Source organism: Trachypithecus francoisi, unplaced genomic scaffold, assembly GCF_009764315.1.
Source record: "Trachypithecus francoisi isolate TF-2019V2 unplaced genomic scaffold, Tfra_2.0 Lachesis_group6, whole genome shotgun sequence".
NCBI classification, from domain to species: Eukaryota; Metazoa; Chordata; class Mammalia; order Primates; family Cercopithecidae; genus Trachypithecus; species Trachypithecus francoisi.
This window is the reverse complement of record NW_022681471.1, coordinates 46,519,612-46,531,967: the sequence shown is the minus strand read 5'-3', so window position 1 is coordinate 46,531,967 and position 12,356 is coordinate 46,519,612. Positions and strand designations below refer to the sequence as shown.

Genomic DNA, 12,356 nt, shown 5'->3' with positions numbered 1-12,356 from the left:
CTACCTGAACACTTCAGGATCTTTATGTTCAGGGAATAGCAGGCAAGAAAAGGAATCACATCATTTACTGTGGCCATCCTACAGACACAGGGTGGTTTCTCACCCAAAATTTGGGTCAGCTGTCAAGACTGATTACATCACACACACACATACACCAGGACAGCAGGACAGGCCTCCAAAGCTGGTCAAAAAATGGCTTGAGAGAGGAGGGAAAGGAAACAGCCTTGGGCTTTTATGATTGTTAGGAGTTGAGGCCACTGTGAGGGTTTCTTTGTATAGGCAGCAGCTTGTTTGGCTGGAAATTCTCACTAGCACCAAAGAAGGGAGCAAACTGGCTTACTTATCAGCATACCCAGATGTAGGGCATAAAGGAAAGAAGTAGACATAAGACTTAAAAGATGTCAAATATTAAGAAAATGGAGTTAGATTCTTTATTATACCATTTAGTCAAGGGTAATTGGTCCCAATCATTAGAATGAAGAAGAGTTGTTGTTATATAATGGGACAAGTAGAATATGTTTGACATTCAAGTCATCCACATGCGTGCCTCTTTATAATTTCTTGCCCAAGTTTGATGGAAAGTGGACATATGAAGTGATCTTGGTCAGAGAATGCTATGGTAACTGGTGGTTCAATACTTGTCATGGATGTGGTTTTTAGTAATGTCATCAGGTGAGCTATGGAGATCAGGTAAACGGAAGGAGAATCTAGAATGGATAGTGGAGGGGAATGAAACATTATCAGTTGTGACACTGAGATCAGCTGCAGCAGCAGAAGCTATAGTTCTTTCTACCAAATGTTTCCTTCTAAGCTTCCTCCAGGAAGAAAGATTCACCAGAATCCTCGAGTAAATGCTTCCAAAACTTATAGGAAGAAGTAGATTTCAGCAGACAAGGAATTGACTGTGTTGGACATGGAGATGTGCCATACAGATTTCTCTTCAAGAAAGGACTTGTTGTTCTAGATGCTTAGGAGTCCTGTCAGCAGATAGGCTTCAGTTTTCAGTCCCTTCAAGGGCTGCCTCAGTTGCAGAGATGTCTTGCCCTCAATCATTACCTTTTCTGGTCAGCTCATATTCAATGACTGACCAAAGTAGATGTGTGAGGGTCCAGCTATTTTGACCTAAAACAGAGCAACTCTAACTGGCCATTTTAACTCCAGATTTCCTTGTGCAGTCAACCAAGGTTGTTGCTATTTAAACCTGCATTCTGGCTTGACTTCAGTGTCTGCCTAATTTTGCTTCCTTCCCTTCCATTCTTTAGGCATCAATCCCCAGGGCTCTCCCTAATAAATGTTCTGTACTATAAACTCTGCTTCAGGGTCTGCTTCCTGGATAATCAAACCTGCAACATCCCCACTACTACTACTACCAACTTCTGTATTAGTTGGAATAAGGCTAGTGTTATGGGTTTAATGTATGTGTACCCCCAATATTCATATTTTGAAGCCCTAATCCCCAGAGTGGCTGTATTTGGAGTGAGGTAGTAATTAATATTAAGCGAGGTCATAAGGATGGAGCTCTAATCTGATTAGTGTCCTTATAAGAAGAGACACAGGAGAGTTCTCTCTCTCTCTCTCTCTCTCTCTCTCTCTCTCTTTTTCCCTGTATGCACCAGGGAAAGACTATATGAGAACATAATGAGAAGGTGGCCATCTACAAGCCAGGAAAAGAGCCCTGACTAAAAACAGAATTTGTCAGCACCTTGATACACATTTCATAACAACTCTCCATTTCCCCTTTCCTGCAATCTCTAGCAATCACCGTTCTATCCTCTGTTTTTATGAGTTTTACTAATTTTGATACTTTATGTAAGTGGAATAATACAGTGTTTCTACTTCTGTGACTGGCTTATTTTATTTAGCTTAATGTCCTCCAGGTTCATCCATGTTGCAAATGGCAGGATTTCCTTTTACTTTAAAGCTGAATAATAGTCCATTGTATGTAGAAACATTTATCCATTCATCTACTGATGGACATTTAGGTTGTTTCCATATCTCACCTACTGTGAATAATGCTGCAGTGGACATTGGTGTGCAAATGTCTATTTGAGATCCTGATTTCAATTATTTTGGTAAATATCCAGATGTGGGATTGCTATATAATATGGTAGTTCTGTTTTTAACATTTTGTGGAACCTCCATACGGTTTTCCATAATGGGTATACTTACAAAGGGAATTTGTCTGTGTATTGTTGTTGAATTGGTGTTTGTCAAGGAGGTAGGGGAGGAGGATCCAGGGCTTCCTATTCTGCCATCTTGCTGATGTAATTTCAATATTATTTTAATAATTATATTTCTACATTATTGGTGGTATTGTAATCCTACTTTTTCTTAGCGTTTAAAGAATTATTCTGAAAAGATGTATGTAGGTTTCACCAGATTGCCAAGGAGCTCTTTACCTGCTTGTGGTCAAACTTGATCATAAGTAAGTCCACAATCCAGCTTAACGAAGTCAGAAAAAGAGTGGAGGAAGTACCCAACTATTGTAATGCCCTAGTTGATAGATGTTATATGTCACCTACATTCATATTTCATTGTTGAGAATTTACTTACGTGGCCACACCTAACTGCTAGGGAGGCTAGAACATGTAGTTTATCAGGGAAGCCATGTGTCTATAATTCTATCACAATGTAGAAAGGAAAGCAGAATTGGTAAATTCCATGCAATCCATACCACTACTTTCTTGTGGCTGGTTTCCAAATAAGTTTTCTGTCTTTTTTCTAAGAATTTGTTAATATATTTTCCTGGTTTTTCTGTGTAGACAGATTTTTCTTCCTTTCTACTCTATTCTTTTAATGTTTATTTATTTTTCTTGTTTTACTGCACTAACATCTCCAATACCATTTTAAATAAAAGCAATAATATAGAGGATCCTTGTCTTAATCCCAATTTAGTAAAAACTCTGCTACAAATTTTCTCTAATAAGTGAGATACATGTTCTAGCTATTTTATGGGTAAACTTCATGAGGTTAAGGAAGTTACGTTCTATTCTTAGTTTGCTATTCTTAGTTTATCATAAGACAAACAGTGATAGCCCTTCATGATCTGACCACAGGAAAGAATGACTGAATGAGGTTTAGTCTCTAGGGAGACACATGAATTACTTGAGGGATAATGTCTTTTAATCCGACTTCCCTCTGAAGATACTGATATTCCTTCCAGAACAAGCTCTGATAGAACTCATTTGGAGGGTGGGGGGTAGGAAGGAGTTGATATTACATTTACTCTGGCCTCTGGAGGTAGAGCCTGAGCTAGAGAACAGAAACCTGCAAATCAAAGACTCACATTACAATCTTGGTTCTGATACCAGCCCACTGTCTGATGTTGACCAGCATGATATTTACAGGGCTTCTTATCAGGTTTCAGACTCTGTGATGAGCATATTACATGCTACATGCTTTGCAACATTGAAGGTTCACAAAATCCCAATGACATGGATATTCTTATTGTTCACATTTTACAAATGAAGAAAATAAGGTACAGGGTTTAAGTGCCTTGTCCAAGACCACCAAACACTAAGTAGCAGGGCCAGGATTGTAATGTAACTTTAGTGAAACAGAACTCCATATTAACAATGATTTTTTGTGCCAGAGATTCTGCTCTGGGCTTCAAAAATTTCTTACACAAAAGCAAAGTGTGAACTATACCAGGAATAAGCAAACTTCCATGCAAATGGGTCTAATAAGCAAAAATTAGAATGTTTGTAATACACATGCTTTTCTAAACAAATATTTATTTAAATATGGAAATATAACATCTACAACAGTACTTTTGCATTTTTTTTTTTACTATTTTCCTGTCACTGAATTGTTTTACCTCAGGGCTAGAATTTCAGATACTACATCACTACCACTCACTATGCCATTTATACTCAAACTTTAAATACATATTGTCTGAGATAAAATCTAGTTTGGTAGGTGGGAATGAGTTGGCATGTACAGGCAAAGGGAAGGTTGTTGAAGGATCTGGGGATACAAAAGTATCAAGATTCTGTGAAATTAGAGCCCAAAAGGAGAGTCCTACTTAAACAAGTGGGACAGGGGTACTATATATGGAAAGGAGTCTGATTAGGATACAGAAAAAGAGGAGCTATGAGATATGACATGAATGAATTTCTTTCTCCACTCTCAGCTTATACATTGGCAAAGTGGAGGTATGTTTTTATTTGGGGCGGGAGGGTGGGGTTGGACAGGGGAGTTTCACTCTCTCTTGCTGTATTGTCCCATGCTTGTTCAGTAACGAAAGCTACATCCCTCTCAGTCTGTAACTCATCCCCATAGTGGGAGTTCCTTTATTCAACCTACCAATCAGATCTGGCAAGAACACAGAGAATCCTACTAATGGGACAGAGGGAAGGGGGTTGAGAAGTTCACATATAAGACAATGCATCTGCATTGTTTTATGTCCATTGATCTTCTTGGAATACTGGGATATGAAGACCTGACCTGCTTTTTAGCTATTCCCCAGAAGACAGAAAAGGGAAAATTTTTCAACCCAGTCAAATGTATTGAGCAAATGAATTGAGGGTATTCTGACAAAGAGAAATATACAAACATAGAGCCTTCCTATGCTTTGGATAATAATGAATTACTCATTGACATTTTAAATGTTCTGCCATAGGACTGGCTTCTTCCACAGCCAACGAAGTTCAGCCAGGGTTCAATCTTCATCCCATCATAAGGGAATGCAAGTCCAAGCTCACATCAATCACACCAGGCTATATTATTTATTTATTTCCCATTGCAATACACATGTGCAATTAGCCAATGGCCTTTTTCCCAACTACACTTCCATTGGGTTCACAACTTTCCCTAGAAAGAGAATACTCTTTGTGCTTCTCTCCAAAATCAACAACATGAAAGATCTATCAAATTGGATAATAGGGTGTAGGAAAGTGTTTTCAGGCTGATCCGAAAGTTCAACTTCAGGGACAGCTGCAGCTTCAGTTCCCTTTTCACCAATATGCAGCACAGCCTTATGGGCAGCCTGTGTGGGGAGAGCAAATCCTGCTGGTCTCTGAAGAAACAGGAACAGTCTTTGGGAAGGTCTAGAAGTAAGAAAGTGAAAGGAAAGGTGGGGCCACCCCTTTGCTATGCTTTGTTTATGGTGCTAGAATATGTAGTTTCCTCCGCTAAATGTAGTCAATCATTCTCTGGTGATTCTATGGCTAGCCGTTGGGAAACACTATGGCCTGCTGCCTCCAGGAGTCACCTCTTAAGCATTCCCTCCTCACACCTCCTCCAGAACTGCATCTCACCAGAGTCACTTCTGATCATTAAGCTGTTCTATCAGAGTAATTTTAGGACATAAAGGTCAAGGATGGAAGAAGCTGATACAATTACTTATTTGGAGTAATGGGAATGACTCTGCAGTGATTCTAGCTTAGGAGGAGTCACACTGCCTCTCTAGGCATCAGATTGCTAATTGGTAAAATAAGAAAGTTGAATTAATTGACTCCTAATTTCCTTTCCAGTTCATACATTTAAGAACTCTAGTTTATCAACTTACATTGGAAAGTTTCAGACCATTGTCCTCTGTGAGTCCAGAAAAATCAGCATTTTCAGCATAGGCACGCTGAATGCCCATCTTCAAAAGTGTGGCTCCAAGGTCATATGTGGCAGAAATGGAAACCTTTGGAACAAACAAGTCAACCCATCTGTGGGGAAAAAGGAAGGGAACACATGGCAATCACCATATCAAGCTTATAAATCTCTCCTTCTCTCTCTCATGATGGTATTATATTGAACTGTGCTTCTTCCCTGAGTATTGACAACCATTACTATGTAAGTCAATACATGGCACCAAACTCACAGAAGTTATTCTGAAAGGAATGCACTCAGGTACAGTCAATGTTGGGCTGAAACACTGGGAGTAGGGAGATATAGCTCTTTTATAATCAAGAGAAAATATCTCTGGGGTAATGACCAAGGTCAGGGAGCCAGTGGCATGAAGGTTAATGGGTAGCACCCAGGAGCTTCACAGTTTTCTACCTTGCACTTCCAGTCCAGAGTGGCTGCACAATCACCTTTCAACATCAAAATCCAATCTGTTCCTTCAGCTCTAGTTGGTCTACAGGAAGGCATCAATTTACTAGTAGGCTGACTTTGGGGAGCTCAACTTATCTTTAAAGACCAGACTTCCTAATTTGAAAAACGCCAATTATACTGCCTCCTTTGTAGGTTTGTTGATGTGCTTGGATGATATGAAGTATGTAGAATGCTCAGCCAAGGGCCTGGTAGACAGTATTTTCTTGGCATATTCTAGTGATCATACATAGCCATTGGGTAGTTTAGGGTGATTCTTCTGCCTCCGGGTTTCTGCTGAACTCAGTTTCACCTGCACTGTTATGCCACCTTCCACCCACACATCCTCTAAAGTATTTACCCCTTCTGCAGTAAGCGGTTCCACTTTTTCAGTGTTTTAGATGACATGGCCGCTTCCACTGACTCCATCTGTCCCTCCTTGGGAAGAACAAAGAGTGCCAGAGCATTCTTGCTGTAGTCCATTTGCAGAACTGTGCAGTTCAATTCCATGTCCACTAGGTGATAGTATTGTTCCATCTGGTGCATCATGGGCACTTGCACAGTGGTGGTCTTGTCTATTAAGAAGCTGGAACTGTCTTCTGTCTTGGATGGATCAAAAGGATTTGCCCACTGGGCTTAAAATACAAAGAAAAGAGAGGTGTTTATTTTAAACCGGTATCAGTACCAACAAGACATTTTCCATTAGTCATTTCATTTAGAAATTAAGACCACCACAGAGTTAGGTACCTATAGTCAACAAGTTTTACTAGTAACTGAGGATCAGACAGAGAAAGTCATTTGTCATGGTCTCCCAGTTAACAGGTAGCAGAGCCAGGAATCACACCCAGGACTGTTGGGCTCCATGATTTGTGCTCAAAACTACTATACCACACTAAGCTCATCAGAGCCATAGTTTCCTCTTCCATAAAGTGGTATAAGGACATCAAACACACTAGGGCAAAATGAGACAATAGATCTGTTCTGCTATTTTAGCCAATCTATATACGTGTGGTTTGTGGCTGACAATTGATTACTCCTCCAAGAAATGTGACTGACATATACTATAGAACCAGGAGAAATCATTTGAGCACACTACCTTTAGAAAATAGTCACATGATTCTTGTTTCTACAAGCACCAGCTTTAGACTCACACAGACCTTGCTGGGAATATCAGTTCTAAAACTTATTAACTGTGTAAACTTGGGCACTTATGAGGATTGGATGAGACAGTGTGTGTATACCACACATGTAGGATGGTGTTTAGTCCACAGGGAGTGCATAATACATGGTAAAATTATGTATGTAACATGCCTAAGTATGTACAGCAAGTGAGAATCACAGTAGGCTTTACATACAAATATGTCTACTTGACAAGTGCAAGATTATCCCACCTCACCAAATCTTTTGGAAACCATGAATCCTTAGCCAATTATGAGCAAGATGTCCATACCATTGTCACCCACCTCTCTGAAAGGGTGCTCTCCCTAGAAATTTCCTGGACTCATCCACAGAGCTGTGTGTCCATCTTGGAAGATCCAATACTATTCACAGCTATGTTCAGTGGAGCAGATCACTGTGGTATGAGGGACACCTACTGATGCCAGTAATAAGAGACCATGAGCTCCCCTCTGCACTCCACCCAAGTATCTGAGCCCTAGACTGAAAATTGACATCTGAAAGTCTTACCTTTAAAGTGAATATAGTTCACTAAGACCATGATGGTATTTGGTTTGAGGTCTTGAATTAGACCCACAACTTTCCCTTTAGTTTGCATCTCCACATGACTGTTAATCTCTTGCTTGGCTGCAGAAATGTTGGAGAAGTCAGTAGAAAAGACTTCAGTCTCATAGAGAGTCTTGACATCGTCCAAGAACTTTGCCAGTGGTTTCAGATGCTTGCCAATGAAGAGGGCATTTCCTATTTGCAATTCCAGTTCCTTCTTTGGAAAATTCAGTGAACAAATCAGATGCTGGAAGCCATGCTGGATATCTACCATTGGAGTGTCTGTGAGGTTGAACCCCAAGGTCTCCACAATCTCAGTTTGGGTGCTGGAGCAGGCCCCAAGAGAAAGCATAACCAAAGCTGCAGAAATGCTCACAGGGGAAAAGAAGATGTTCTTATCTGGGGTCTCCACAGTGAACCTCCGGTACAGGTTGAATGCAAAATCAGCATTGATGGATGACATCTTATAGAGAGTGGCATTTTGTTGGGGTGAATGGCAGGCTGTTACTTTGCCTTCAGGTGATGCACAATGGATTGTAGAATGAAGCCCAAGTACCAAGAGACCCAGATAGAGGAATGGTGACATTTTGGAAGGAAGTTAATCTATAAGAGATGAAGTGAGAGAACCATTGAGGGAGCTTAGTTGGATGAAACACTCCCTGAGCCAGAGACACATAATAATCACCCACATTGATTAATAAAACAATACTAAATACTTGATGATGTGCTCATCAGGGGCTGAGCAGGGGTTTCTCTCCCCTGAAAAACTGGAGATGCATCTAATATGGACAGGGAGTAGAAAAAGTGGCTTGCTGAGACCACAGAAATAATGCCGTGGACTATCATTCAGATGTTATAGCAACATTATGAAAATGCTGTGAGTAAATTCAATTTATGGAAATTGAATCACTTTTTATTTGAACTAGAGGGAGCCTTTTGGAGAGAGAGGGGGTATTCTTAGGTTAAACTAGTACTCCCTCTTCATACATTATTCATTGTCGATTAGAATTTTAGATTTTTTTTATTTGGCATTTTCTTAAAATAAAATCTACGAGATGAGAGAACACTTGCATCTTCTTTGGCTAAAAGATAAAATGAAAGTAATTTGTACAATATATGATTAGTTGGAATGGACCGGTGGTGGTTTATGGAGCCATGTACAAGTCATGAGCTGAAATTCATGCATTTTGCAATGCATGGAAGCCACAGAGGTATTTTCAAACAACTGGAAAATGAAAGAATAACTTTCTACATTTTAGATTTCTTTCACCATTCATCTTAGTAACATCTAAACAGTCATTTCTAAATTGTAAGACATCTTAACACTATTATTCTTACACCTATGTATGTTACTTTTAAATATTATAAAGAAAGCCACAAAGATATGGTGTAAGGTTCTCTGATCCTGGAAGAGTGCAAAGAAGTGGAGTAAAGAGTCAGGTGTGGAAATCCCATGAAAGTGGACATGTGTACTTAGAAGGAAGAGATCTATGAACTCAGAAAAATGATCCTTCCTCTGCCCTCCATCTTCTTCCTGAGTGATCTTACCCTTGGCACTCAGTTGCTAGAAACTGTATCTCTCTCAGTCAGATTGCTCTCCTGAGCTCCTAGCCATTTATCCAGCTGTCTTTTGGATATATCCACCAGGATGGTCCACACAGACCCCAGTCTCAATAAGAAAATCTCAAAGTTGCCTGATGTAAACATATCATCTCCCTACCCCCTTAAGCTTGCTCCCTCATCTTCATTCCACATCTCAATCTATCACATCACTGTCTATAGAGACACCTAAGCCAGATACCTGGGAATAATCTTAGAGTCTCCTTTTATTCTCATTCCCCATATCTAATGCATGATGTCTTATGAATACTAACTCTTAAATAACTCTCAAAACTTATCCCTTCTCTTCATTCCTGCTGCCTCTGCCTCTCAGTTCATGGCCTGAGCTACTATATTGGCTCCTGACAGGTCACACCATCTCCTATATCCTCCATACCAAACCCCCATTGTTCACCACTCTATCCAATCTCCATATTGTCATCAGAGTCCTCTTTCCTTAAAAGTCACTGAGGCTGGTAGAAAGTCAAGTATTAGATGACCACACTTAGACCTTCGCCCCTAGAGCCAGGAATTTGGTTTGGGACTCTGACTTATCAACCTGGTTATTTGGGACTCTGACTTGCTGATAGAGATGTTCAAAGTTCCCAAAGAGAAAAAAATGTACTTACAGCAAATGCCCAAGAATCCACCTGCATCTCTCAGAAAGCAACATCTTTCCATTTTTATAGCATGTCCTGTATTGCAAAACTAGAGCACCCTTAGTTATAAATTAACCCCAGCATTAACCCTGGAATGGTATTTTCAAAGCTGATGTACAAAACCAAGGCCAAGAGGAACAAAGCAAAAAATGATAAGGTTTGAACTTTGAGTGATTGCTTTGGCTGCCAGACCCTTCATGTAAAACAAAAGAGAAAGAGGATTGTCAGAGCTGTAGGGGTTTAAGTCCATGCTAGCAAGAGTGTCTTCAGCAGGCAGAATAAGGGCCATAGACAAAAGCACCAAGAGGTAGCAAGAAAAAGTTCTCACTATTGGGACAAACAGTAGTGGGATTGGCAGTTTTTTAAGGGAAAGTTGTACAAAGGCAGAGGCTGGGCGATCCTCTCCAACAGGTTCTGTAGAAATTATACATGCATTCGCAGAGGAAATGATGTCAAAGGTAGCTTCCAGCCCTAGACTTCTGATGCTGCACACACATATGTCTGCTAAGGGGGAAACCAGCCCTGTCTTCTTGTCATTGAAATTCCCTGTATGGTCCCCTGGTGACACGACTCCAAAAGAGGATGCAGAAGGAGTTAAGAAGACCGAAATTAAAGATTCCACTGTCCAGTATTAACTGTGTACTGATTATATGCAAAGAATCAATGGGAACAAAGAGAACTAGACTCAGTCAGGAGACTTGAGTTCAACCTACCTCTGAAAGTTTCCAGCTCTAGTAGTAGTCGTAGTAGCAGCAGCAGCAGCAGCAGCAATAGCAACTCCCGCTTTTGAGTATTTACTACAGGCATGGCATTTTGTGAAGCATCAGATTCCAGACCCTGCCAGCTTCTGTACTACATTAAGAATCTATGTGTTAATTTGTAGTGGGAGGGGAGGTAGGGAATGAGAGGTTAGTTCGAGCTAAGCCTAGATGCAGTCTATGGTAGGACTTAGAATCCAGGATAAATAGTACTGACTTTACCTTGAGGGCACTGGGAAGCCATTGGAGGATAGACAGAGGGTGATTCTGTGTATCATTATTTCTTCTTAGCAAAACATAGACTAAGCTCCCACTATGTGGAAAGCACTATGGTCAGCACTGAGGTTTCAGAGCTAGTTAGTAAATATCAGTCCTGAACCCAAGAGGTCTTTCTAACTACCTGACACCCCTTGCCCATATTGAAGGGCACACCTCACAAATGTGACAGTCACTAGTACACGTGTCCTAAAGAAAGGGAGTGACAAGGTCAAGTCTCTAGACTGTGAGGTTAGTCCATGTAATATAACACATTGCTCTCTCAGCTACAGCAAGTCCCCACAGAGAAAACAGCAAAAGATTGTGTAAAAAGAAAACTTCCAAACCTGTGCCCTCTGGTGGCATAATCAGACAATGGCACAGATTGTTTTCTGCTGCTTCTGATTCAGCTGAGCTTTGCTAGCAGGGCTTATCTCCGACATAAGAGAAAGGTACGCTTCCCTCTGCAGACTCCCTTGCCCTGTGCTCTGGCATCACAGGCATTAGACCTGTGCCCCTGTCATGTCTCTATGTTGTAACTGTGTAATTTGGGACAAGTTACCTAGTGTCCTTGAACCTCAGTTTTCTCACCTCTAAAGTGGAAATAACAATAATTCCCATGTCATATGGTTATTGAGAGTATAAAATGAAATTTAGAGGTGGTGTCCAGAAACTCCTATAGTAGTGACCCATACAAAGTGGGGATCCAGAAACAGATAAATCTCTTCCCTTTCTTCTGTTATCATATATTCCCTCACCTCAAGTCTCCATATTCCCTGGGCTTTATCTCTACCCCCTACAGCTGTTCATTTCTACTTTCTGCTAATACATTCTCCTTCACATGCAATTGATTGAGATGGTGTAAGATCTTCTTGCAAACTTATATTTATCACAATAATTTCAGTCTTGTGTAAAGCTGCTAGAGTAGCACATTGAATAAAGACTCTCTAGGAAGTTTTACCATATCAATAAATTCAACCAGATCTAAAATTACATATCTCCTTTTTTGAATGAACACCCTCATAATCATTCCCACACGAATTTTATTTTAGAAATGTTCAACATTCCACAGTTCTTTCAGTTTGTAAACACTTTTCTCATTGTTTTGATGTTTGATCCTCCACCCCAGTCTGGAGAGAAATGATGGGATCTTACTCTACTTACAGGTCTGGAGACAACAATAGGTGTGAGATGGTGGCATTAGGAAAATTGGCTTCTTCTTGCAATTTAAGTCTCATAGGCAAGGAAATTACTGAGTGTTTAAGCAAAGGAGAAACAGCTGCATTGGACAAAGGGAAAGACTGCTTTTACTGGCAAGAGAGGCTCAGTGGGGATTTGG

At 40.4% G+C, this 12,356-nt stretch overlaps 1 protein-coding gene across 2 annotated transcripts; it reads right to left on the bottom strand.

Annotated features, from left to right (window-relative positions):
- Positions 1-4,708: 4,708 nt before the first annotated feature.
- Positions 4,709-10,022, bottom strand: SERPINA7 (serpin family A member 7). Of its 2 annotated transcripts, none has more exons than XM_033201606.1 (5): positions 9,975-10,022; positions 7,711-8,349; positions 6,386-6,659; positions 5,510-5,657; positions 4,709-4,987 (listed from the first exon to the last, which is right to left on the bottom strand). In XM_033201606.1, exons 2-5 carry the CDS (start codon positions 8,330-8,332, stop codon positions 4,784-4,786), a joined length of 1,248 nt encoding a protein of 415 aa, XP_033057497.1. In that variant the 5' UTR covers positions 8,333-8,349; positions 9,975-10,022; the 3' UTR covers positions 4,709-4,783. The 2 variants fall into 2 exon arrangements, with proteins under 2 accessions (XP_033057497.1, XP_033057498.1); XM_033201607.1 differs by having other exon boundaries at positions 4,890-5,048.
- Between the last annotated feature and the right edge of the window lie 2,334 nt (positions 10,023-12,356).

Bases quoted from the DNA above. Each gene is read 5' to 3' on its own strand.
- SERPINA7 (XM_033201606.1), bottom strand. From the start codon at position 8,332: ATGTCACCATTCCTCTATCTGGGTCTCTTGGTACTTGGGCTTCATTCT. The intron at 6,660-7,710 runs GTAAGACTTTCA...TTGTATTTTAAG, and splicing joins GAACTATATTCACTTTAAAG to CCCAGTGGGCAAATCCTTTT. The intron at 5,658-6,385 runs GTAAATACTTTA...TTTTCCCCACAG, and splicing joins AACCGCTTACTGCAGAAGGG to ATGGGTTGACTTGTTTGTTC.